The sequence below is a fragment of the Pipistrellus hanaki genome (genome assembly GCF_964339955.1).
Source record: "Pipistrellus hanaki genome assembly, chromosome: 6".
NCBI lineage: Eukaryota > Metazoa > Chordata > Mammalia > Chiroptera > Vespertilionidae > Pipistrellus > Pipistrellus hanaki.
Window position 1 is genome coordinate 84868194 of NC_140508.1, and position 25420 is coordinate 84893613.

At 44.5% G+C, this 25420-nt stretch overlaps 1 protein-coding gene across 1 annotated transcript; it reads left to right on the forward strand.

Moving 5' to 3' along the window:
* Window positions 1-1450: 1450 nt before the first annotated feature.
* On the forward strand, window positions 1451-21459 carry IFT52 (intraflagellar transport 52). The gene is made up of 14 exons (XM_084887563.1): window positions 1451-1605; window positions 4230-4354; window positions 5235-5322; window positions 7722-7851; window positions 8146-8221; window positions 9856-9927; window positions 11726-11852; window positions 12929-13015; window positions 15119-15187; window positions 15764-15918; window positions 17341-17428; window positions 18082-18190; window positions 20131-20276; window positions 21190-21459. The coding sequence occupies exons 1-14, from the start codon at window positions 1585-1587 to the stop codon at window positions 21235-21237; spliced, it is 1341 nt and encodes a 446-aa protein (XP_084743689.1). The 5' UTR covers window positions 1451-1584; the 3' UTR covers window positions 21238-21459.
* Window positions 21460-25420: the final 3961 nt, after the last annotated feature.

The window sequence follows — 25420 nt, forward strand, 5'->3', positions numbered from 1 at the left end:
GGACTGTATTCACCCAATGTTGCTCCGAAATACAGCATCCCCAGGAAGAGAATTCTGAATCACCCTCCTCCACTTTTTAACTTTGCAATGACAGTAGTTGTGAAAAGGCAGCAAGAGTTTTAAGATCCCTACACTCTCTACCACTCTGTACAGGTCGGAGATTCTAACAAACACAAATTCAAATATTGTAGAAACTGCCCAAAGCCTGCTCTCATTGGGTTGAGTCAGCGAGCTGGTGGCAGTACACCAAGGTCCACAGGTCCAGAGCGCTCCTCTGGGAAGCAGGGAGGCCCTGTGTCCTGGCACCTGCTTTCCCTTTCTCAGGGTGAGGGCTCTTCCGCATCAGCAGCTCCTGCCAGGAACGCTCTTCCCAGCCCTTGCCGTAATGTGGTGGTCGGCAAACTCATTAGTCCACAGAGCCAAATATCAACAGCACAATGATTGAAATTTCTTTTGGGAGCCACATTTTTTAACGTAAACTTCTTCTAACGCCACTTCTTCAAAATAGACTCGCCCAGGCCGTGGTGTTTTGTGGAAGAGCCACACTCCAGGGCAGTGTTTCCCAAAGTGTGGTACGCGTACCCCCAAGGGTACCCCCAGGGAAGAGTTTGGTGGGGGTACGCGTTGCACCGGAGTTCGGTGGGGATATGCACTGCACCGTGCTTAGCTGCGCCTAATTCTACGTTCTCATGAGCACGAGGGGTACTCAGCGTTACTAAAATTATAGAAGGGGTGCACATATGTCAAAAGTTTGGGAAACACTGCTCCAGGGGCCAAAGAGCCGCGGTTTGCCGACCACTGCTAATGGATATCACTCTTCTTTCATATCACTGTTCATCAGGGGCGCCTTACGACCCAGCTCCAGCCCCTTGAAGCTCCTTTAAGACAGTTTGTATGTTCATTTTTGGTAAGATTTGACCAGAGCTGACTCCTCGCTGGCAGATGCTGAGACGGCGGGGTCATGGCCATGTACCGGGCCTGGACCTGTGGTGCTCAGTGCAGCAGGACAAATCAGAGAGAGAGAACTAGCTCATGTCATCATGTCACCGTCTCAGCACTGAACCCTCCTTCGGGAAGTCCCTGACCCCCCGGGGAGCCAACACCCACGCGCATCCCGCTGCCAGCCCCAGGCCCGGGGCTCCTGGCCCACGACGCCCTCTCCCGGGATCAGCCGCTAGGCCCCATCCCCTGCCCCGTGGCGCCTGCGCTCTGGGGACCGCCCCGGACCGGAAGTCTTTACTATTCTTCATTCTCGGGGTCGAGCGAAGTCCAGGCCTTTGGGAGGGACCTGCCATTTTTACCGGTCTTTAGTAAGACTGGATACGAAAGACATAATGAAACCGGTTTATCTTTGGCCTACAATCAGCCCGCGTCCTGTTTGGATTTAAGCCCATGCAACGTAATGGTACAGCCCCACGGAAGTCCCGCCCCCTCCCACCGCCGGCGTCTTCCGGTCCGCCGCCGTCACGTGACCGCCGAGGCACGCCCCCGCCCGGGCCACGCCCTCCCAGCGGCGCCGGGCCTGCGTCGTTGCTAGGAGGCCGCGGTTACCTGGCGGGGGATGCGGGGCGGCGTCAGGTGAAGATGGTGGTCGCCGGGCCTCAGGTGAGCGGAGCGCCGCTGGGGTGGGCCCGCGCGGCGCTGGGCGGCCGGCGCCGGCGAGGCTTCCCGGACTGTCCCGGCCCCGGGGCCAGGCGTGTGGAGGACAGTGGTCCCCGGGGTCAGGTAAACTGGGCGCCGATGGAGGCCTGCATCCCGACCCGGGGCTGGGCTGGAGTGGCCATCGCCTCCCACACGCGGGTTTGCAGAGGTCCCGCAGGGAGGGGAAGGGCCCATCCCCTTTCCGAGGAGCCCCGCGCTCAGGAACCTGCCCTGCGGCACAGATCATGGCAGGAGGAGAAATGGGTCCGTGCCAGCGGGATCTAGGATGGCCCGGGACTGAAAAGATGCCCCTGAGGGCAGTGGTTCGGTTCGTGATGACACAGCCATGCAGCCATTCACCTAATCGTGGAGACATTTCCTGAGGGAACTGAAGAAAGCAGAATGCGGTGTTGTGTGTGCACACAGAAGACAAGCATGCACAGGGCTGGGGTGAAACATGGAGAGATAGCTGTGGTGGGTTCATGGGGCATTTAAAAAAAACTGACAAAATGATCTTTAAAAACTGTGAAAGTAAATATGTGAGACTAGCCAGGAAATCTAGAAATTAAGAGTAAGAAGGTGTGTGTGTGTGTGTGTGTGTGTGTGTAAAACCAAAAATTAAAAAAAAAAGTAATAAGGGGGATAAGCTCTCCAGTACACCAGAAATTATAACATATTATATAGCTGTAGTAATTAAAATAGTGTGGAACCGAGCAGGAACTACAAGCGGGTGAATGTATAGAATTCAGAATAAGATCCAGATATTTGTAGTCACTTATTATATAGTCAAGGTGATGTTTTAAGTCAGCTTTGAGCCCGAGCCGGTTTGGCTCAGTGGATAAAGCATCAGCCTGTGGACTGAAAGATCCCAGGTTTGATTCCATCAAGGGCTCAATCCCCAGTAAGGGGCCTGCGGGAGGCAGCGATCAATGATTCTCTCTCATCATGGATATTTCTATCTCCCTCCTTCCTTCCTCTCTGAAATCAATAAAAAATATTTTTTTAAAAAAAACTCAGCATTGAAAAAAAGTCAGCATTGAGAGTTTGATAGGTGTCGGGCAGCTTTCTAGTAAGAAGTAACAAAATTTATTTTCATAGAAATAAATTCCAAATGGGCCATTATTTTTTTATTGATTGATTTTAGAGAGAGAGGAGGGAGAGAGATTGATTTGTTGTTTCACCTATTTATGCATTCATTGGTTGCTTGTATTGCCCTGACTGGAGATCTAACCACAATTTTGGCATATCGGTAGGATGCGCTGACCCAGTGGTCAGCAAACTCATTAGTCAACATAGCTGCAGTTTGCCGACCGCTGCGATTGAGCTACCCAGCCAGGGTCTCAGCATTTACATTTTTTTAAAAAGACATGCAAGTATAGGAAGAAAGCATTGTTGGGTGTATTCATAATCTTAGCGCAGCAAAATTCTTCTAATTAGGTGATGCAATTCAGAATAAGGAAAAGATGAATACTTTTGACTCAAAAATTTAAAACCTTCTGTATGGCCTGCAAAATTTCACCAAATCAAACAAAAAAAAGCTCCTTCCTATAAGCTACGTCTAAAGACAATTTTGTGAAAGTATTTGTTTAATGATCAGTTAGAAAAATATTAAACCCAACAGGAAAATAAGGAGAGTACATGAACAAGAAAATCAGAAGAAATACAAGTGGCCAGTATAAACAGTAAAAGATGACCATCTCACTCATTTTAAAGTGCTAATTAAAACTTAATGGGGATGCCTCTCTAGGAGAGATAAAAAGGATTAGAAATAGTATTAATATTAGTGGGAGTAAAAGTTATAATGTTTTGTAGGGCACTTAGCCATTCAACAGGTAGGAATTTGTTCTACAAATATGGAAAGTGCACAAAAGCATCATGTTCAAAGATGATTGACATATTTTTAATGTTTTTATTGATTTTAGAGGGCTGGCTCCTGATTGCTATTGGTAATATTGTTTTACTAGCAAAATTTTTTGGGAAAAATTTCAATTTGTATATAACTAGTTTAATTATGGTATATTTATAAAATGGAATACTGTGCAGCAGTTTTTGTTTCGTTTTGTTTTTTTTAAAGATCCCTAAGTACCAACATAGAAAGATGTGAAAAAATATGAAGTTAAGTGAAAAAAGTGTTGTAAAATGGTTCATATGATAAAATGCTATTTTATAAATAAAACTACAAGTTAATGAATGTATAAAAAGAATCTAGAAGACTATACCTCCATGTTGACCAATGTCACCCCAATAAACTTAATGTAAAAATGAAAAAGGAAAGGAAAAATAAGACTATACCTTGTGTTATCGGTAGTGAGCAGTAAGGAATCCTGGTCTCCCACAGGCATAAGGTGAGGGCAGGGCAGGGCCATGGGATCGGCTGGTGGGAAGGCCAAGGCAAGAGACACAAGGTCACCAGGGTTGGCCTTAGGTTTCTGCAGCTCTGCGTTTCACTCTCAACCTTGAAGAATTACAGAGATTTCATAGGTAGGTTGCATTAAATTAGAAGAAGTAGATTCTTTTGTTCCTTTTGGGGTCTTTCTTTTGGACTGTTGGTTATTGCTTTTTTTCTGATCTCTTCTTTTTTTCCATAGGTAACCATGGAGAAGGAGCTTCGGAGCACCATTCTTTTCAACGCATACAAAAAGGAAATATTCACCACCAACAATGGCTATAAATCCATGCAGAAGAGGCTTCGGAGCAACTGGAAGATTCAGAGGTGATCTCGTGGATTGTTTTCCCTTCCAGATAATAATTGCCTCCTGCCAAAGCTGAAATATTTTGTTTTATTATGTAAGCCAGATTGTTTAGGTGGGAAGAGCTCAATTTAAGGATCATTCAGAAGTAAATAAATTATTAAAGCATCTCTTGGAAAATTGGCAGTTAGCATATTATTAAGTCGTTCCCCAAATCACACAAAAATTATTCGCATTACACATCTACAACTTTTTTTTTAAATATATATATATATATATATATATTGTATATATATATTTTTAAAATATATTTTATTGATTTTGTACAGAGAGGAAGGGAGAGAGATAGAGAGTTAGAAACATCGATGAGAGAGAGTCATCGATCAGCTGCCTCTTGCACACCCCCTACTGGGGATATGCCCGCAACCAAGGTACATGCCCTTGACCGGAATCGAACCCGGGACCTTTCAGTCCCCAAGCCGACGCTCTATCCATTGAGCCAAACTGGTTTCGGCCACATCTACAACTTTTTAAGAGGTTAGAGGTATTCCCCATATTTTATTGTAACTTAGGTTATACTTCAATCTAGAGAAAGGAAAAATGAGAATATTTCTCTCTTTGTGTGTGAGTTTTTCTTCATGGGTAAGGATATGTAATCATACAGCTAATGGTAGATGTGATTGCATTGGCAGTTGGAGGATTCTTTCTGCTCCGGCGTAGTTTAACGTGGCTCATAGGAAACATCTGAGGAGATTCTCCCTGTGGGCGGGGCTGGAATGGCACCTCTAAGCCCCTTTATTCCCAGGCCTCAGTAGCCTCTGGTTCCATACAGTCCAGAAGCTTGCGTGACATAAATTGGTTTAATTATGGATCTAACACTAGCTTTTAAAATTATATTTGTAGCTTAAAAGATGAAATCACATCTGAGAAGTTAATTGGTGTGAAACTGTGGATTACAGCTGGGCCAAGGGAAAAATTTACTGCAGCTGAGGTAAGAAATACCTTTAAAAAATAATAAAATAATAAATAAATATTTATAAAGGAGAAATATAATGAAATGGTTAAGAGCATGAGCTCTGAAATCCTGGATTTAAATTCTTATTTATCATTTACTGTGTTGCCTTCAGGTACTGATTTCATCTCTTTTTTGATTGAGTTGTGATGGTTAAATGAGATAATGCATGAAAAGTGGCATACATACTCTGTAGGCTCATTAAACATTAGTCACACTTCTTTGCCATATTTTTGCTTTGAAAATAGGAAAATTCCATTTTAAATTAAACTGGTTTTTATTTTATTTTATGGAATAGACAAATAATGATAAATGTAAAACACAGAACACAAATAGCAAGTGTTGGCAAAGATGTAGAAAAATTGGAACCCTTGTGCTCTGTTGGTGAAAATGTAAAATGGTGCAGCCTCGCCAAAACCGGTTTAGCTCAGTGGATAGAGCGTGGGCCTGTGGTCTGAAAGGTCCCGGGTTCGATTCCGGTAAAGGGCATGTACCTTGGTTGCAGGCACATCCCCAGTAGGGGGTGTGCAAGAGGCAGCTGATCGGTGATTCTCTCTCATCGATGTTTCTAACTCTCTTCCTCTCTGTAAAAAATCAATAAAATATATATTTTTTAAAAATGGTGCAGCGTCAAACAGTATGGAAAAAGTATTTTGGTTCCTCAAAATTAAAAATAGAATTATCCTATGATCCAGCAATCGTACTTCTGGATATACATATGTCCAAAAGAATTGAAAGCAGGAACTCAAAGAGTTAGTTACTTGCACACCCAAGTTTATATAAGGCACGCTAGCTGAAAGGTGGAAGCAACCCAGGTGTCTATCAACAGATGAATGAATAAACAAAATGTGGTCTATCCATACAATGATTTATTATTCAGCCTTAAAAAGAAAGGCAATTCTGGTACATGCTACAACATGAATGAATATTGAGAATGTTATGCTAAGTGAAATAAGCCAGCCACAAAAAGACAAATACTGTATGATTCCATTTATGTGGTTTATCTAGAGTAGTCAAATTCATAGAGAGAAAGTTAAAATGCGAGTTGTCAGGGCTGAGGGTGAAGAGGAGGGAAGTGTGGAGTTGCTTTGTAATGGATAGAGTTTTCATTTTGTGAGATGAAGAGTTCTATAGATTGTGAATATATATATATAATACTACTGAACTGTACATTTTAAATGGTTAAGATGGTAAATCTTATATGTATTTTACCACAATTAAAAAACAACAACAAAAACCCACAACACAGGAAGAGCCATTCCCACAGAGACTTGGAAAACAAAAGGGAAAGAGGGAGGGCCGTGTGTGTGTGGGGAGCAGGGAGGTGAAGCTGGGGTGGGCCAGTGTGGTCCTCGGTCTGAGGCAGACCCAGGTTTCCTGTTCTTATATTGGGTGGGCCACAGGGGAGCATTTCTCTTGTCCTTTTTTTTTTTTTTTTTTTTTAAAGATTTCTTTTTTTTCTTTTTTTATTTTATTGATTTTTTACAGAGAGGAAGGGAGAGGGATAGAGAGTTAGAAACATCAATGAGAGAGAATCATTGACCAGCTGTCTCTTGCACATCCCCTACTGGGGATGTGCCCGCAACCAAGGTACATGCCCTTGACCGGAATCGAACCTGGGACCTTTCAGACCGCAGGCCAACGCTCTATCCACTGAGCCAAACCGGTTTCGGCTTGTCCTTTTTTTCCCCTCAACCTAATTGCAAGGCCACCTCATCCAGGAAGGGCATGAAGAGGTAGCTGCTTCCTCAGGTGAACTGAGAGAAGGAGTAGGAATTGCCATTGGGAACATGGAGGTGACCAGCTGCCCCTCCCAGTGAGATCCTGCGGGAGATGTTTACGCAGCTGGTAACGGCCTGCCCAAGAGTAACCTTATTTGTTGGGCTTCGGCCTAACTCCAATATAGTTTCCCCCTCACCAGCTCCTTCTGCACCTGGGGAAGACAGGAAGTGACCAGGTCCTTGCCAAGGAGCAGGCAGCCTCAGGGAAGTGAGAGTATCCAGAGAGAGGGTCAGCGACCAATGCCTGGGGACATTGGCAATATCTGGAGACATTCTGGGTTGTCAGGAGCGGGCAGGTGCAGTTGGCATCTAATAAGCAGAACCCAGGGATGTTGCTGAATAGAGACCGGTGAGCTTCCTTTAGCTCATAGTTTCCCACTTTTAGTTTGCCTATCAACTTGGAAAATGTCACTTTAATTTGAGTATTTTGGAACTTTATGTTTAAAGACAAGCTTGGAAATCCTACGAGGAAAGTAAGTTTTATATACATTTATATTTAGGTGCTTATAGGTTTGCAGTGTTTATTTTTCAGATAGTTAAGATCTTATTCATAGCGTGTTTTGGGTATATTCATAGATTGTTTTTTCCTTTGTGTAGTTTGAGGTCCTGAAGAAATACCTTGACGGCGGTGGAGATATCCTTGTGATGCTAGGAGAGGGTGGGGAGTCCAGATTTGACACCAATATTAACTTTCTCCTGGAGGAATATGGAATCATGGTTAATAATGGTAATAATAATTATTATTATTGATTTAATAGAGGCAGTGCTTTCCTATTTATCATTCATATTGTAGCCCTCTGCGCCTAATAGTACCATGGAAAACCCCTGGGCTGTGAGGTACCTGGCCCAGCATTCTGGCCTCACTGGCAGCTGAACCTTTGGGCCTGGGCTTCCTCTGTTATAAAGTGAGAGGGAGTGGAACAGAGTTTCAGGGTTCCTTTCAGGTCAGAGTTTAAGCGTCTTTACTAGTAATATCAAACTTGTAATCTGAAATGTGCCTTCCTCTCTTTTCCCCTTAAAGATGCTGTGGTTAGAAATGTGTATTACAAGTATTTTCATCCTAAAGAAGCTCTAGTTTCCAATGGAGTCTTGAATAGGTAAGCATGTTGAAAGCAGAAATGTCTTTATAAGTGACTCTCATCTTTCCTACATGAATCTTCCCTCAACTCTTCTCCCCACATTCATTTCACGGGCCCTTTTTTCTCTTTCCCTTTTGTTTTATTTCATTTTATTGTATCATAATGTATTTACTGTATTACTTCTCATCCATCAATTTATATTCCTCCCATCTGTTGAAACCTTACTAAACATTCACCCTTTGTCAGTTTTTATTTTATTTTATTCATTTATCTTTTTTTTATTAATCCTTACCTGAGGATATTTTTTCCATTGTTTTTCAGAGAGAGTGGAAGGAAAAGAGGAAGGGAAGGAGAGAGAGAAACATGGATGTGAGAGGGACACATTGACTGGTTGCCTACTGCACTCACCCCAACTGGGGCAGGGGGGAGCGAACCCTTGACCTGGAATCGAATCCCCAACCTTCAGTGAGAGGGGCGACACACTGACCACTGGGAACACCAGCTAGAGCACCTTTTTGTCAGTAGAATACATTCAGTTACAGCAACAGAAAACCCTACTCAAATGGGATTAAACACGAGAGAGACTTTATTGGTTCGTATAATTGAAAAGTTCAGAAATAGGCAGATTTTGGATACGGATTAACGGAAAATACATGATGTCTTCAGGGTTCCAATTCCATTTCTCCTCAAGTCTCTTGGATCTGCTCTCCTGAGTGTGTGGGCTGAACAGTTTTAACAGTTCTCAGATTCAGCTCCGCTTGCCACACCTCCTGGGGAAAGAGAGAGCCGGTTCCCAGCATTCCCATCAGGAATAGAGCTGACATTTGCCCTGTTTGAGCTGGCCTAGGCCACAAGCACATCCAGGCCGGTCACGGTGGCAGAGGCATAGAGTGTCCTGATGGCACAGCTAAGGCATGTTCTCGGCCCGGGAGCCGGGATGAGGTCAGTTTTTCTGATCCATTGTGTCCGAGAACATGGATTAGGGCCTTAGGGAAGTGGAAAGTGAGTGCCTGCGGGGAACAACATCCGGTGCCCTCTGTGAGCTTTTCCCTGTGTGCAGAATGATTCCACACTTGAACTTGCTACATGGCAGGTACTCTGCTGGCTCTGATGTATCAAGTTCAATCTGAGAACTGTTAAAACTATTCAGCCCACACACTAGTCTAGAATGTGGGTTTAGTATATGGACCCCCCCTCAGATCTCAAAAAACAGAAACTGATCCCTATACTTTAATGTTAACTTTTGCAAGTTTCCCAAAAGAAGTATAGGTGTGTAGTGGGTATATAACTTTAATTATTAAGAATCGTGTCTTGCCGAAACCGGTTTGGCTCAGTGGATAGAGCGTCAGCCTGCGGACTGAAAGGTCTCAGGTTTGATTACAGTCAAAGGCATGTATTTTGGTTGTGGGCACATCCCCAGTAGGGGGTGTGCAAGAGGCAGCTGATCAATGATTCTCTCTCATCGATGTTTCTAACTCTCTATCCCTCTTCCTCTCTGTAAAAAATCAATAAAATATATTAAAAAAAGAAAAGAAAAAAATAATTGTGTCTTGAACAAGTCTGCAAAGTCCTCACATGTAGTTTATGCTGCTAATGGAAGGTGAAATTCCTAAATTGTTTTGGTTTACTTGATTTTAATATTTTTCTTCAAGGGAGATCAGCCGAGCTGCCGGGAAGGCTGTGCCTGGAATCATCGACGAGGAGAGCAGTGGGAACAACGCCCAGTGAGTGTGCTTCTGAGGCTCCGGAAGACGATGCCTTTGTCATTCTAAAGCGTTTCTTCCAAAATGAAGAGCTTTTTGAATGGTTCAAATTATATGATTGTCCAAACACCGCTGTTCACCTGAAACTAATACAAGATAATATTGAATATATATAAAAATAGAAAGCAGAGGCAGGTATAATACTAAGGGAATTTGTAAAAAAGTAAAAAAGAATTCTTCTGGAACAAAATAGAAGTCCTTTACTGTAAATCTATGCCAAAGGTAATGTGTCTGAATAGTATGATATTTAGATTTCTAGATATTTTTTCATATATAAAATTTTTTAATGACTAGATAAAATTGGATTTATCTGAACTTGTCTAATCTCTTATAGAACGTGTAGGTAATTTATAATATTTTGCTTTAATAATATCTAATTTATGAAGCACTTGCTATGTTACAAGGATGTATTATCTCATTTAATCCTCACAAACAAAACTAGATATGTACCCTGACCCAGAATCAAACCCGTAACCTTTTGGTGTATTGAATGACACTCCAAATAACGGAATAAATTAAACTCTTAATAGGAGACTCCTCATGGCTCCGTTCCCCCCACTGAGTGTTTACGTGAACAGGGGCATGCATCTACCCCCCCCCCTTTTTTTTTTTTTTTTTTGGTTTAACATTGCTGTGTTTGTTCATTCTGAGAGCACTTCCTTCAAACAACTGCCTTTGCAGAGCTCCAGCTTTCTTCCAGTATAAGCCCTTTCTATATCGGTTGGCTTTACCCCGGGATCTGCATCCTCCTTCTCCCCCCTCCATCCCACTTCCTTTCTATGAGTGCGTTGCCCAAGTCACACTGATTCACTTGCCATGCTCTAAGTCTTGGTTAGGACAGGCCTGTGTAGGAGTGCTCAGTGGGGGTAGATGCATGCCCCTGTTCACGTAAACACTCAGTGGGTAACACGCTCTTCTAATGCTGGACATTTGTTCTTAGAGACAGCACCAGTCAGATCTGTCAGGGAGAGGAAAAGGTCATGCAGAGCAGGCTCATGTGGAGTTCTAGTCTAGTTCTCAGAGGAGACTCCCTCTTCCCCTCCACAGGGACCATTTGAGTTCTTCTAATTCGTCATTTGATTGACATTCATATTTCTTAAAGTGCTTTATTAACCTGGTAGCTAGAATTATACTAGTATTAATTTTTGTATTAACTAATCAAAGCTTAGAGGATATTTTGTGTTGGATGATGAATTACTGAAGAAATACTGAAATTACCTTTTTTTTAAAATATATTTTTGCCAAAACAGGTTTGGCTCAGTGGATAGAGCGTCGGCCTGCGAACTGGAAGGTCCCAAGTTCGATTCTGGAAAAGGGCATGTACCTTGGTTGCAGGCACATCCCCAGTAGGGGGTGTGCAGGAGGTGGCTGATCGATGTTTCTGGCTCTCCGTCCCCCTCCCTTTCTCTTGTGAAAAAAGTCAATAAAACATATATTTTTTAAAAGAAATCCTTATGAAAAAAATAAAATTAAAATTAAAAAATATATTTTTTTATTAATTCCTGAGGAAGGGAGAGGGAGAGAGATAGAAACATCAATGATGAGAGAGAATCATTGATTGGCTACCTTCTTCATGGCCCCTACTGGGGATTGAATCTGACACCCCTGCTTGTGTCCTGACCGGGTATCAAACCGTGACCACCTCCTACTTCATAGGTCGATGATCAACCACTGAGCCATGCCAGCCAGGCTGAAATTATCTTCACAAAGTTTTTATTCATTATTTTTAAAAATTGGAATGTCTCTTTAATGTTTACAGGGCTCTCACCTTTGTATATCCTTTTGGTGCCACATTGAGTGTCATGAAACCAGCAGTTGCTGTTCTGTCCACGGGTTCTGTCTGTTTCCCCCTGAACAGACCCATTCTGGCGTTCTATCACTCCAAGGTACAGCCTTTCTTAGACGGGAGAGGATATGTTCTTTTGTTATTGAAGCAGTAAAAGCTCCTGTTTCTAGAGGGGTTTCATGTACAGTATTTTCTCATTGGTCTGCTCAACAGTCCTGCAAAGTGACATTTCAGCGATCTACATTTTACTTATGGGGATAATTTACTTATGGGGATAATTGATGGAGCAAGCTTTTATCATTCTAAATCCAAAGCTTTCCATTACAGCACGAGGCTATCTCTGTTATAACTTCCTTTTAATTAAAAAAAAATTTTAGCCTCACCTGAGCATATGCTTATTGATTTTTTTGAAAGAGAAAAACATTGATGTGAGAGAGAAACATTGATTAGTTGTCTCCTGTATGTGTCCCAACCAGGGATTATAAACCTGCAACCCTGATGTATTTGGACAACACTCTAACCAACTGAGCTACCCGGCCAGGGCAAATGGATTTATTTCCAATTTTTTTGTGATTCTAACTGTAAAATAGTGCATAAGTTTTTAAATGTTTCAGACTGCTTTGTTGCGTATGTTGACAATTTTAGCAACGTTGTGTGAAAGAACTGAAACCTGATCAACACTTTTTAAAATCATTTTGACATATTTATTAATCTAATAGAAAAAATGCTTTATTTTGATTTGTTTAAAATTATTAATATTGAATTTTTTTCATTGCTGTTGTGAATTTTTCATGCTCGTGGCTTAGTTTTCTGTTTGGGTCTTAGTTAACTATAATAATACTATTTTTGGTACTGGAAAATGTCTTGAATTCTCTTTGGATTTATCTTTTCCTTTGATTTATCTTCATTTGTAAGATGACAGTGGGAAATGCTATAGAACCAATTCACAGTGTTTTTTTGTTAAAGTCCAATAGAAGTGTCTAAACTGAGAAGCAGGTTGGAATGTGGTTATTATCGTAGTTGATATTTCTAGACCGTTGAAATCCTGTTGAGAATTGGCACTTACTTATATACAAGACAGTTGCTTATGTAATTCTGATGATAGGTGTTTGGAAACTAGGGTGCATGCAGTGCATTATGGGATCCTAATATCTGGTGCTGCTCTGTCATTTGCAGAACCAAGGTGGGAAGCTGGCAGTGCTTGGCTCATGTCACATGTTTAATGACCAATATTTGGATAAAGAAGAAAATAGCAAAATCATGGTAAGCTTTTCCCTTTCACCACATGAATGGATAATGTATAAATGTGATTTTCATGTCGTTTAAAAAAATACTGCTCAATTCATTTTTTCATTTAAATCCAGCTGTCCATTATGTGCCATGCACTAAGAATACGAGGTTGAGTCCGGCATAGTCTCTACTTTGAGACTGTGTAATGCAGAGAGAGTGATTGTGAGAGACCTAGAAGGAAATCCAGAAGGATGTAGCGAGTGTTTCTGAGCATGCCCACTTAGAGGGGAGCCGATCCGGGGAAGTGCTTGGGAACAGGCCCAGTCAGGGTCTCAAGTACAAAGTTCAGGAACTTGAACTTTGCAGAAAGCCTCAGGCGCCCTTGCAAGGTGTTGAGCAGCCTTGGGCATAGTGAGATCTGAGCTTTAGAAAGACCCTGGGGCCAAAACCGGTTTGACTCAATGGATAGAGCGTCGGCTTGGCGACTGAAGGGTCCTGGGTTCGATTCCTGTCAAGGGCATGTGCCTTGGTTGCGGGCATATCCCCATTGGGGGGTGTGCAAGAGGCAGCTGGTCGATGACTCTCTCTCACTGATGTTTCTGACTCTGTATCTCTCTCCCTTCCTCTCTGTACAAAATCAATAAAATATATTAAAAAAAAAAAAAAAAGAAAGAAAGACCCTGGGTAAGGTGTATGGAGAGTGGAAAGGAGGAGCCAGCCTGGGGCCAGTGCTGAGGCTGGTGGAGTCAGCAGGTAAGAGGAGAGAGGGCCTGAAGGGAGGTGCTGAATGAGGAGAGGGGGCTAGTAGGCACGAGCAGTATTTAAGAGGGGGTATTTATTTATTTATTTTGTTCATCCTCGTGTGAAGATAATTTTTCCATGATGTGTAGGAAGAGTGGAAGGGAGGGAGAAGGGGAGAGAAAGAAACATTGATGTGAGAGAGACACATTGGTTGGTTGCCTCCAGCACACACCCAGACACTGGGGCCAGGGATTGAACCTGTAACCCAGGTAACGTGTCCTTGGTCAGGAACCCAACATGTGTCCCGTCAGTGCACGGCCAACACTCTAACCCAGGGGTCTTCAAACTACGGCCCGCGGGCCACATGCGGCCCGCAGAGGAGTCTGATCCGGCCCGCTAGGTTTTTTGGGCAGTGAGCGCAGCCGAGGTGTTACAGTAGGAATTAGTAGTTCATATAGTCCGGCCCTCCAGCTCTCTGAGGGACCGTGATCTGGCCCCCACTTTAAAAAGTTTGAGGACCCCTGCTCTAACCACTGAGCACAGGGCTAGGAGGGGTCACCGATTGATGTGGGGAATGAGGTACAAGTGTGGCAGCTGCTTCAGAAGAGTGTGAAGGAGACCTGTGAAGGGTGACAGACTGTGCGTGCTCAGCTGTCCATTGATGTGATTCCAGTGACTCACTTCCCAGAGGAAGAAACTCTCATTTTTCATTAATGAAATGCAGTCCTTCAGCCTCGGAGACTTGAGGCCTCAGGACTCTAGGTGTTGGGAGATGAATTAAGTGTTTGATTCTGTGGAACCCACATGAAGTTTCATTGTCACTTCCCACAGTCTGGGGAGATCTAAGTATATTCTCTGATTTAAGTTCAGACTTTTAGTATATTAAACAGGGATTGCTTTGGGACTGAGAACATGTTTTAATCAAATCTGGCTTGTGGCCGAAACCGGTTTGGCTCAGTGGATAGAGTGTCGGCCTGTGGACTGAAAGGTCCCAGGTTCAATTCCTGTCAAGGATGTACCTTGGTTGCGGGCACATCTCCAGTAGGGGATGTGCAGGAGGCAGCTGATCGATGTTTCTCTCTCATGGATGTTTCTAACTCTCTATCCCTCTCTCTTCCTCTCTGAAAAAACCAATAAAATATATTGGGGAAAAAAAAATCTGGCTGTGGTTAGAGGATAGAATGCCCTAAGATAGATTTCTGATAATGAAAGTGGCATTACAGTGAGGAAAACTTATATGATTTCACAAAGAGGAAGGTGGTACTCTTATTTGAATCACTGGTTTAGTCTTTTTCCTGTTATCAATTTTTCTTTATTGATTGAATTCTCTATTCCTGCCTTTGGCTTTCTCAAATAACCAAGTGTTTAATTCCGGCTTGTTGTCTTTTAATTCAGGATGTTGTTTTCCAGTGGCTTACAACGGAAGACATTCATCTAAACCAGATTGATGCTGAGGATCCAGAGGTAGGAGGTTGTGAATAATTAAAAAGACTTAAATGAAAATTGAGTCCATCTTCTCAGCACCACTTCTACCAGTACGAAGGGAATAGATCTCTTATCTTGTCTGTAAGACAGATGGCAGAAGTGATGCTTGTTGGGGAGATGAAGGCTGTGTTGTAAAAAGTAGTACTAAGTTAAAGAACATAATTAATTATAGAATTTGTTGGCATGGGAGCCTCTATATGTATATAATAATTGGAATTTTAAAATATGGTGCCTGGTCCAAATTTTCAAAATCAGTATCTGTAGAGTATTTACTTCTTTCAGAAATATGAAGGCTATAAAAATAGTTTTTTCATGAAAGAAATCATCTGACGGGAATCCAGTGACGTGGATACCAGCATTAGTAATCGGAGAGGTGGATTTGGCCAGCATTGGGGGTGAGGGAAGTGACTCGGTGGCTTATTTAAGGGTGTTGTCGGTGATCAGGAATGGTGGAATCTCTTGGCAAGAGATTATAAATACTGCAGATTTAGACCTGAGTCACTGGATTAAATTCTTCCTTCTACCCCGCTGAAAGGAACCCTCTATGGCTTTCAGATTTCCGACTACATGATGCTGCCCGACACAGCCACCCTGTCTGAGATGCTCCGAGTGTGTCTCCAAGAGGGTGACGAGAACCCGCGGGACTTCACCACCCTCTTTGACCTGTCCATTTACCAGCTGGACGTCACCTCCCTCTCCAAGGTCATCAAGTCAGTACCGCGGCTCCCTGGGCTGCACTGCCTTCATTCTGAGTGTTTGGATTAAAACATGAGCCTGAGTCTGGGGAGGGGGTTAGGGTCACCACAAACGTGTATGCAGAACACATTCTCAGGTCTAGGATGAGGTCGACAGAGAGGGCTGGGATATCGGGGTGGGGGTGCTGACGCAGAGGGAACGGCTAGCGTTGTTAGCCCTCACTGTGTTTCAGGAGCTGTATCGGCCTTTTAGGTGATGAACTTGTTCTGGTTTGCCTTGGACTGCCCTGGTTTTATTCATTTATTTTTAGTTTTTATTTATTGATTTGAGAAAGGGGGGGAGGGAGGGAAGGAGGGGGAGAGAGAGAAGACAGAGAGAGAGAAAGAAGGAGAGAGAGAGAGAGGAACATGGATGTGAGAGAGCATCGATCAGTTGCCTCCTGGAGACAGAACCAACCACAATTGAACTGGCAACTTTTTTTTTTTTTTTTTTTTTTAATATATTTTATTGATTTTTTACAGAGAGGAAGAGAGAGGGAGTAGAAAGTCAGAAACATCAATGAGAGTGAATCATCGATCAGCTGCCTCTTGCACACCCCGCAACCAAGGTACATGCCCCTGACCGGAATCAAACCTGGGACCCCTCAGTCCGCAGGCCGACACTCTATCCACTGAGCCAAACTGGTTTCGGCTGAACTGGCAACTTCTTAGTGCATGGGATGACACTTAACCAAGTGAGCCGCCAAGGCCCTTGATAACTATTTTCACGCCTGGTGGCTAAAACTGCCTGCATATTCAGTAAATATTTGTTGAGTGAATAAGCACACAGATGTGAATGCCATACAAGATCTATTCAGCTACTACATGCAGACTTCAGATTTGAGTACTGTTTGCTGATGGTAAAAACAAGTAAGGCCCAGCCAGCATGGCTCAGTGGTTGAGTGTTGACCTGTGAACCAGGAGGTCAAGATTTGATCCCTGGTCAGGGCACATGTCTGAGTTGTGGGCTCCATCCTCAGTGTGAGATGTGCAGGAGGCAGCCGATCAATGACTCTCTCATCATTGATGTTTCTATCTCTGTCTCTCCCTCTTCCTACCTCTGTGAAATTAGTTAAAAGAGAAAAAAGCAGGTGCCATATTAAAAACACAAACAAATAAAAAGCAAATAAGGAAACAGTGAGTTGAAAGAATCAGTGTTCATTGGGTAACAATAAAAAGCCTACTTAGGAGAAGACTGATGTAAAACTTTTCCCTTTCACTTCTCCATGAAGTTGCACTCTGCGATGCTGTAGAGAAGATTCAGGAAAGGATTATACATTTTTTCTACAGAAGTGCTGAACCGCCGATTTGATGGAGAAGAGCACAGTATGATCAGTTAGATGCTCTTTGCAGTGTCTCTCATCTTGATCCGGCTCTTCTTTCTTCTCATTAACACAGGGCTTATGAGCAGCTCAACGTGAAGCATGAACCGCTCCAGCTCATCCAGCCTCAGTTTGAGACCCCGCTGCCTGCCCTGCAGCCGGCGGTAAGGAGGTGTGCTCGGGGGATCCCACTGCAGAAACCCACTGTGGGCCTCCCTGCACAGCTGGGCCCTCCTGTGGATCCCGAGGATGGATCCCCCAGGTGCTGTCTGTGCCACTCCTCATGGAGGGTCTTTTCTCTGGCTCTCACCCTGCAGTCACCAAACCTACTAGCATTCTGCAGACTTTTATTTGGTTTAGTTCCCAACTGAGAAATCAAGGGCATAGACATTTTTGCTGTTAAACATTTTCCATGTTGGGCGGAGGCATATGTGAGGATTTTGAGGAAAAGGGAGGAAAAGTGTCGTGCTGCAGCTTTCTAGGCAACAGGCACTCAGACTCGGCACAGTTCTGACAGCCCGGGGCATGGCCATGGCATCAAGGTGATTTCCCAGCATCCCAGCCCAGCAGTTACTCAGCTTGTTTTCAAAAACTGATTTGTCCCACCACTTTCTGAAATATTCTGAGCCATTTGGCTTCGTCTTGGTAGCTTGAAATGGCCAAGTGGAAGTATTTACATCACAGAAAAATCACAAATGGGGAAGGGCAGGAAGAGGTGATGGGTGGTGCATTTGTTGGCCCCTCGTTCCCCTTACGCCTCCTCACTGCCAGGTTGGCTTTGGATACGCTCTTTCATGACAGACCTTCTTTCTTCTAGGTTTTCCCTCCCAGTTTCAGGGAATTGCCACCTCCTCCCCTGGAGCTATTTGACCTGGATGAGACCTTCTCCTCTGAGAAGGCACGGCTTGCTCAGATTACCAATAAGTGTAAGTTTAGCCAAGTGTTTGTTTGTCTTCTTTTGTGAGTTTTATTTCATTGTGAACTTCTGAGAGATGTTGTGAGAGAAAGCTTAGCATTTATTTAGGGAGAACAAACTATGAACTGGAGTGTAAAGTTAGTTTTTTTTTATTTCATGTAAATTTCTCTCCAGGCCAGTTAGCTCAGTGAAGTAGAACATGGTGCTGAGCAGAAGCCCAGTCTCAGTGGTAATCCCTGTAGGAACTTAGTTTGACCTGTCCCGTGACCACAGAGTGAATTCTGAGCCTGCTGCCACATAGCAAATTGAGGACGCTATTCATAGGAGCAGTTAAGTAGGAAAATGCAGTCAGGGCCAGAAGAATTATAGAGACTTCAAATTGGATCCTCCAAAGGGATCCTAGAGAATCAAGCTTGCCACCTTAATGTGGATGAGGAAATGAGACCCAGTCCACACAGCTGCATGGGGAGTGGTACTCCTGACTCAGTCCAGTGCTCCCCCTGACGTGCACGGCCTCCAGCACAGAAAATGGGCCTGCACACATGTGCTGAGAGGCATCAACTTAACCATTTGGAGGCAGAGGCCCCACTCCTGGGAATTTCAGGAGATAAATGAGGGTAAACAGATGACTACTACATTATTTTCTTCAAAAATAAAATACAGTTGGGAATGATTTTAGAATTCACTAGCAGGGGAATGGTAGTAAATTGTGCGACATTCAATGGATGGGACAATATGCAATCGTTATAAAAGAAGTTTTAAAGGCCAGGGAATGACACTGATAGAATTTAAGTGAGAATCCTAAATTAAGAAAGCAAGATAGAAAACCACATGTCCAGAAGAATCCCAACTATGTGAACAATTGTATGTCCCAGAGACTAGAAAGGAGTATGCAAAAATGAAAATTGTTCTGCATCTCTGTTCTGCACCAGGCACTGTGGATAGGTGCTGGGCAATCAAAAATTAGCAAGACATAGTCCAGTAGCAATAATAGGCCAGTAATAATGATGTAACCCAGCATTTCCAATTCCAGCAACTTATTCTACAGAAACCCTGGATAAATGCAAAACAAAAAAGATATAGCTATAAAGATACTAATTGTAGCATTCAGAAAATTAGCAACCGTCTACTGGTCCATCAGTAGGGGGATTAGTTAAAAAAATACAAAAAAAAGTAGAATATTATACATCTATTAAAAGAAAGATGTAAGCTTTGACATGGAATCCCATATTACATGGTTAAATGATGAAGGCAACTTATAGGACTATTATAGTTCGATATCTTTTTTACACATATGTAAATATATAGGCATAATGGGGCAGTAATTACCCTAGGTAGTATTGGTGGGGATAGAGGTAGTACAAGAGCTGAATGATTTGAATACTTTAATTTAAAAAATTAGATTTCAGTCATAACATTTAAAAAGGGAAGTCACAGGGGGGAAAAGAAATTACAGTGTAAGGAGGGCAAAATGGCTTTCCATCTTGATTATGAGGCTGCTGGGATGACTTCACAGAGATAATGCTGATGATGGAATGTTGGGTGATTTTCTTTTCACTTTAATTTCCACTTAATTCCTTTTCAGTAATATTGCTATAGTAAATGCTATTTAAAATACCTATGTGCCCTTCTCATAATGGTCCTTGCTCATTCAGAGAATAGTAATTTTATTTCCCACTGGTTGCTGTAGGAATGCTAGATCTGGGAATAGGAGGGCCAGAGCCAGTCTAGCTTTCTTCTCATTAGGAGTGCCATACTTTTGTCCCAATTTATAAAAGCAGCACGTCAGAAACCTTTACAGTGTGTCCTGCGGTCACATTACCCAAGGAAGAGGTGAGTGATCTTGGGAGATATAGGAACCTGACGGGGGTATCGAAATCACGACAGGTTTGTACTTGGGGAGGGGCAGAAGGTAAGGGTTAATAATCTAACTGCCCCACCTGTGCTTAGGTACCGAAGAAGACCTGGAATTCTATGTCAGGAAGTGTGGTGACATTCTCGGAGTAACCAATAAACTACCAAAGGACCAACAAGATGCCAAACATATCCTTGAGCACATCTTCTTCCAAGTGGTGGAGTTCAAGAAGTTGAACCAGGTACAGAGTCTAGAAGGCCCACTACTGTGTCAGTGTCATCCATCAACTGCGTTTTATGCCCTTCGTTCATTCTGCAAGTATTTATAAGTAACTACTAAATGAACATAACGATCCCAGTACGTCACATATTATGCTGGGTAAGTGCTGTGCTATTAAAAAAGCAGAGCAGCGTAACAGTGGGCTGAATGTGGCAGAATTAAATAGGGCAACTAGGGTAGGTCTTACCACAATGCTGATACTGGAGCAAAGACGTGAAAGTGTTGAAGGATTTAGCCATGCAGATAGCGGGGGTGAAAGTCCCAGGCAGAGGGAAGATCAGAGATCATAATAATCTGGCAGAATACTTGCAGAATTTAGATGCTGAGTGGAAAGACTAGTCTGGGTCTGAGCCTTTAGTGGTAATGAATGGCACTTCTGGGTACTCATACTGTATGCCTCACATGTGCCTGGTATAGTGCTGGATGTCAGAGAACAGGACCTATGATATGGTCTGTGTGCAGTGGGGCAGATGGGAATATGTGGGCATTTACAGTGCTCTAAGATAAATGGCATCCAGAGGTGAGTTGTTGAGATAGCTGCTCAGCACTGAAATGTGGGATGGGGCTCAGGTAGATGCCCAACAGCACTTACCCTGGTGGCAGGGACAGGCCCCAAGGCCAACTCTGATGGGTCTTTGCATCAGCACCTTCAATGGTATTTGCTCCCTGCTTACTGTGGCGGGTGAGGGGCGGTGGTCTAAAGCCCTGCCCGGCAGTAAAAACTGGACTCTTGGGTTTAAAACCAGAGATAACCTACTGGTATGTGTCCCAATTAATGATGTTCCCGAATCTTTAATCCAAGTCCAAAACACCAACGATCACATTTCAGACTTTGCCCCGAAATACTAAAATATATGTCTTATTCCCTCATCCAGGAACATGATATTGATACAAATGAAGCTGCATTCCAGGACAATTTCTGAGGACCGTGCCTCTTGAAGCATTTTCTGCCTCCTTATTTGTAAACTTTTTCTATTGTTCCTTAATCCTTTATCAAAGTTGTCCATCTACTCTTCTATGAACTATGGAAGGGTTGTGTATCTTCTGTACTGCTAGGTAGGTAAAACATTTCTTAGAAAACCCTTATGTAAGATATGTTTCATTTTTTAAATGTGATTAAATCTGTACTTTTATAATTTATGAAATAGTCTTGCACCGAAGTCTTTTCTTTCATCTCCAGTCCTGCATTTGTCTTTATTGATTTCAGAGAGGGAGATAGATCATTGATGAGAGAATCATTGATTGGCTGCCTCCTGCACTCCCTCAACTGGAGATAAGAGCCTGCAACCCAGGCATGTGCCCTGACTAAGAATCGAACCGTGACCTCCTGATTCACAAGTCAACACTCAACCACTGAGCCATGCTGGCTGGCTCTTCTTTTTTAAAAAAAATGTTTTTATTGATTTTCTTTCTTTTTTTTAGAGAAAGGGAGAGAAAGGGAGAGGGAGAGAAACATTGATCGGCTGTCTCCTGTATGCAGTGGGGATTGAGTCAGCAACCTGGACATGTACCCTGACCGAGAATTGAACCAGCAACCTTGGTGCATGGGTTGATGCTCAGCCACTGATACATACTGGCTGGGCCAGATTGGCAAGATTTGGATCCTTCCGGCTCGGTGGAAGTATTGGAAGATGGGGGTTCTAAAGAGTGAACTGTTTGAACATAAGATTCCAATTGAGATGATATTAATTAATATAACCAGTAAATAGCTGGAAATCCCTAACTGGGGCTTAGAAAAGATAGTGTCTCAAGATCAGAGTTCTCATGGAGTTGGTAATTGAAGCTATGAGAATAGTCTGTCGAGGAGTTAACATTTTTGGAAATCTAAAAACCTTGGGAAGAAAGTTTCAAGTCACATCCAGAATTTCAGGTAACTCGGTCACGTTCAAGCCCTGTTCACAGACTTCGGTTCTCCCCCTCCAGCCCTAGTGCAGGTCTCAGTGGAGCTGAGTGGGAGCAGGTGCTGGGAGGGGAGCCCTTGGCTCAGAGGGCACAGTCTGGGAGCCCGCTGAGACAAGCCGCTATAGAGCAACTGGAGTGTTTTGGAAAGGTAGCATTTACAACACAGTAAAAACAATGTACTCGGCGATAATCTCCCAACCGAATGCTCTCCTCACCCTGTGGGCTTGACGCTTTTGCTGTCGAGAGCTGCGGACGTTGCCTCCCTCCTAATCTGGTACTCTGGTGCAGTGGTCGGCAAACAGTGGCTCTGGAGCCGTGGTTTGCCACTCCATTGACTAAGTTTGCCGACCACTGCTCTGGTGGAAGTGACACACATCGACTTAGGACATTAGGTCTGCTCCGGCTGTACAGCTTCTGCCTGATTCGCTACAGCCAAAGGCTTCCAGGCCAGAAACAGGAGGCCACTTGGGACAGACTACCCACATGGCCTCCAAATGACTCCTCCCAGCATCCAGTCTCCCGTAGTCTCTGAGCTGTCCTGAAGCCCCAGACATCAGGGGGTGGAGACAAGCTGTCTTTGCTGTGACCTTTCTACCCACAGAATCCATGGACATAAAATGGCAGTTTTAAGCTATTACTTTGGAGTAATTTGTTATGTAACAATAGATAACTAAACACGTACCAAGGATCGTTTTGGATCTATGGATCTAATCCAAAACTTCACTTTCCAAAGGGGACAGAGGCCCACCACCACCCAAAACCCACCACAAAAAACAAAAAGTGACAGCACCAGTCCTGGCAGGTAACAGCATGACAGTAACTATTAGAGATTTTACTTGTTGAACTCAAATACCTCTCTGATCAGAGAAACATTAGTGTCAAAAAGAGGAGGTAACACAAGAAAGGATAAGTGTAGGTACCAAAACATCTTTCCTCTCCCCATGAGCAAGGAGGAACATTGGTGGTATCTGATGATTCATAGATTTACTGTGGCTCTAATGTGGAGCAAAGGCGAGTAAAGGACCACTGCAGCCCAGACCAAAGTAAAATTTAGGGAGCCTTTATTAGCCAGCTGGCCGGCCAGCCAACCGCGACTGCTCTGCCTCTCTCCACGCAGGGAGACCAGAGAGCAGTAGCGACCCTTGTGTAGGACCGCTTTTAAGCACATTAACCACATCCTGTTTTTGCAGAACAAGTAGCCCAAGACAAAACCGTTTTTCCCAGGCAACGTCAGGGTCATGCCATTGAGGACCATGTTGTTCACAGGGTCATCCTGTTCTTCAGAAAGCTGAGTGATCTGTGAAAGAAGGCCCACGTGCTGGGAAGGGGCCATGAGACCGCCTGTCAGGGCCTGGCCTGGCGTCAGCACTGACAATCCTGCCTGGGGCACAGTCCACCGCCTCAGGAATACTCAAAAATGCCCATTCTCCAACACGAAGTTACTCTTTACTTACAAAACCAAAGTTAGACGTTTTCAACTCTGTTCTGTAAAAGGTCCTGGGGCTGTATGCATGCATGCCTTAATGACATTTAATTTAAAAGATTGTAAATAAAAAAATGTAGGTAATACCCGAAAACAGACTAACGGATGAAGAAAACGCATTTCATCCCCGTTCCCAACCCTTTCTCCAGCCCGTGTTACCAACTTCTCCCGCGGCCTTTCAGAGACAATAATACACACTAATCACACCAACATTTAACATGAAGCCTGCCCGTGTTTCCTCCGAGGGCTGCCTGCGGCCCACAGTCTAACCCGGGAAGAAATGACCTTCCAAGAGCTGCAAACGGTGCCCGAGGGCGGGCAGGGCACTGCGGGCTCGGGGCTGGCCCGGGGCGGCCGGCCGGCGGGGAGCCGTCAGGGCCGCTCGGCGCCGAGCGGAACGGGGTCCGAGGGCCTGGGCCAGGCCGGGGGCCCGGGGCCGCCACCACGTCCGAGGCCGGGATGGGCCCGCCCGCTGCCCCCCAGCCCGGGGCCCGCTGCCCGCACTGCCCCGCACGGCCCCGCACGGCAGGCGGGAGGCCCCCGGCGGCGGCGGGTGCGGCTGGCGGGACCCCGGGCGCAGCAGACCAGGGGAGACGCCGGAAGCGCAGGCCGAGCGGAGCGGCGCGGGCGCCCCGGTGACGTCAGGCGGGACACTCCCGTGAGGCCTCGCGCGGCGCCCCGTCCGAGCGCGTCCGCGGAGGGCGCTCTGGGGAGCGGGGTGCGGCCCGCGGCCCGGCGTCCGGGCGTCCGGGTTCGGGGGCAGGCAGTGCCGCGGTCCCGGGTCCGGGTCCGGGTCCAGGCCGCTTCCTGGGCCCCCGAGGACAGGCATCAGAGCGGCGGGACTGTCCTGAGGATCAGCTGGCGGGTCAGAAAAATAACCAAAAGTAACATCGTGCCGAAACCGGTGTGGCTCAGTGGATAGAGCGTCGGTCTGCGGACTGAAGGGTCCCAGGTTCGATTCCGGTCAAGGGCATGTGCCTTGGTTGCAGGCACATCCCCGGTGGGGGTGTGCAGGAGGCAGCTGGTCGATGTTTCTCTCTCATCAATGTTTCTAGCTCTCTATCCCTCTCCCTTCCTCTCTGTAAAAAATCAATAAAATATATTTAAAAAAAAAAGAAAAGACCTGCACAGACACTAGAACCAGACAGCCCAGCTTTGAATCCCTGCTTTGCCGTGGACCAGCCCTCTAAACGGGGGAGGCCTGTGGCTCAGTTTCCCCATCTGCCCAAAGAAGATAACCCTAATGCAGCCTCATAAGGTTGCTATGAGAATTACATGAATTAAAATTTGTGGAGCATACAGAACAGCAGTGGGCGCAAAATACAGTAAAAGCTATCTACGTTTTTTAAAAAAAATGTATTTTATTGATTTTCCACAGAGAAAGGGAGAGGGATAGAGAGCTAGAAACGTTGATGAGAGAGAAACATCGATCAGCTGCCTCCTGCACACCCCCTACTGGGGAGGTGCCCGCAACCAAGGTACATGCCCTTGACCGGAATCGAACCCGGACCTTTCAGTCTGCAGGCCGACGCACTATCCACTGGGCCAAACCGGTTTCAGCGTGTATCTATGTTTTTGATCAATCCTTTTACAGATGAGAAAACAGGCACAGAGGAGTTAAGAAATTTGCCTAAGACCACACAGCTAATCAGTGATATAGCTAGGAATCAGACCTCAGGAAGTCTGCTTCAGAGCCTGCACCCTTCAATGCTATGCTCTAG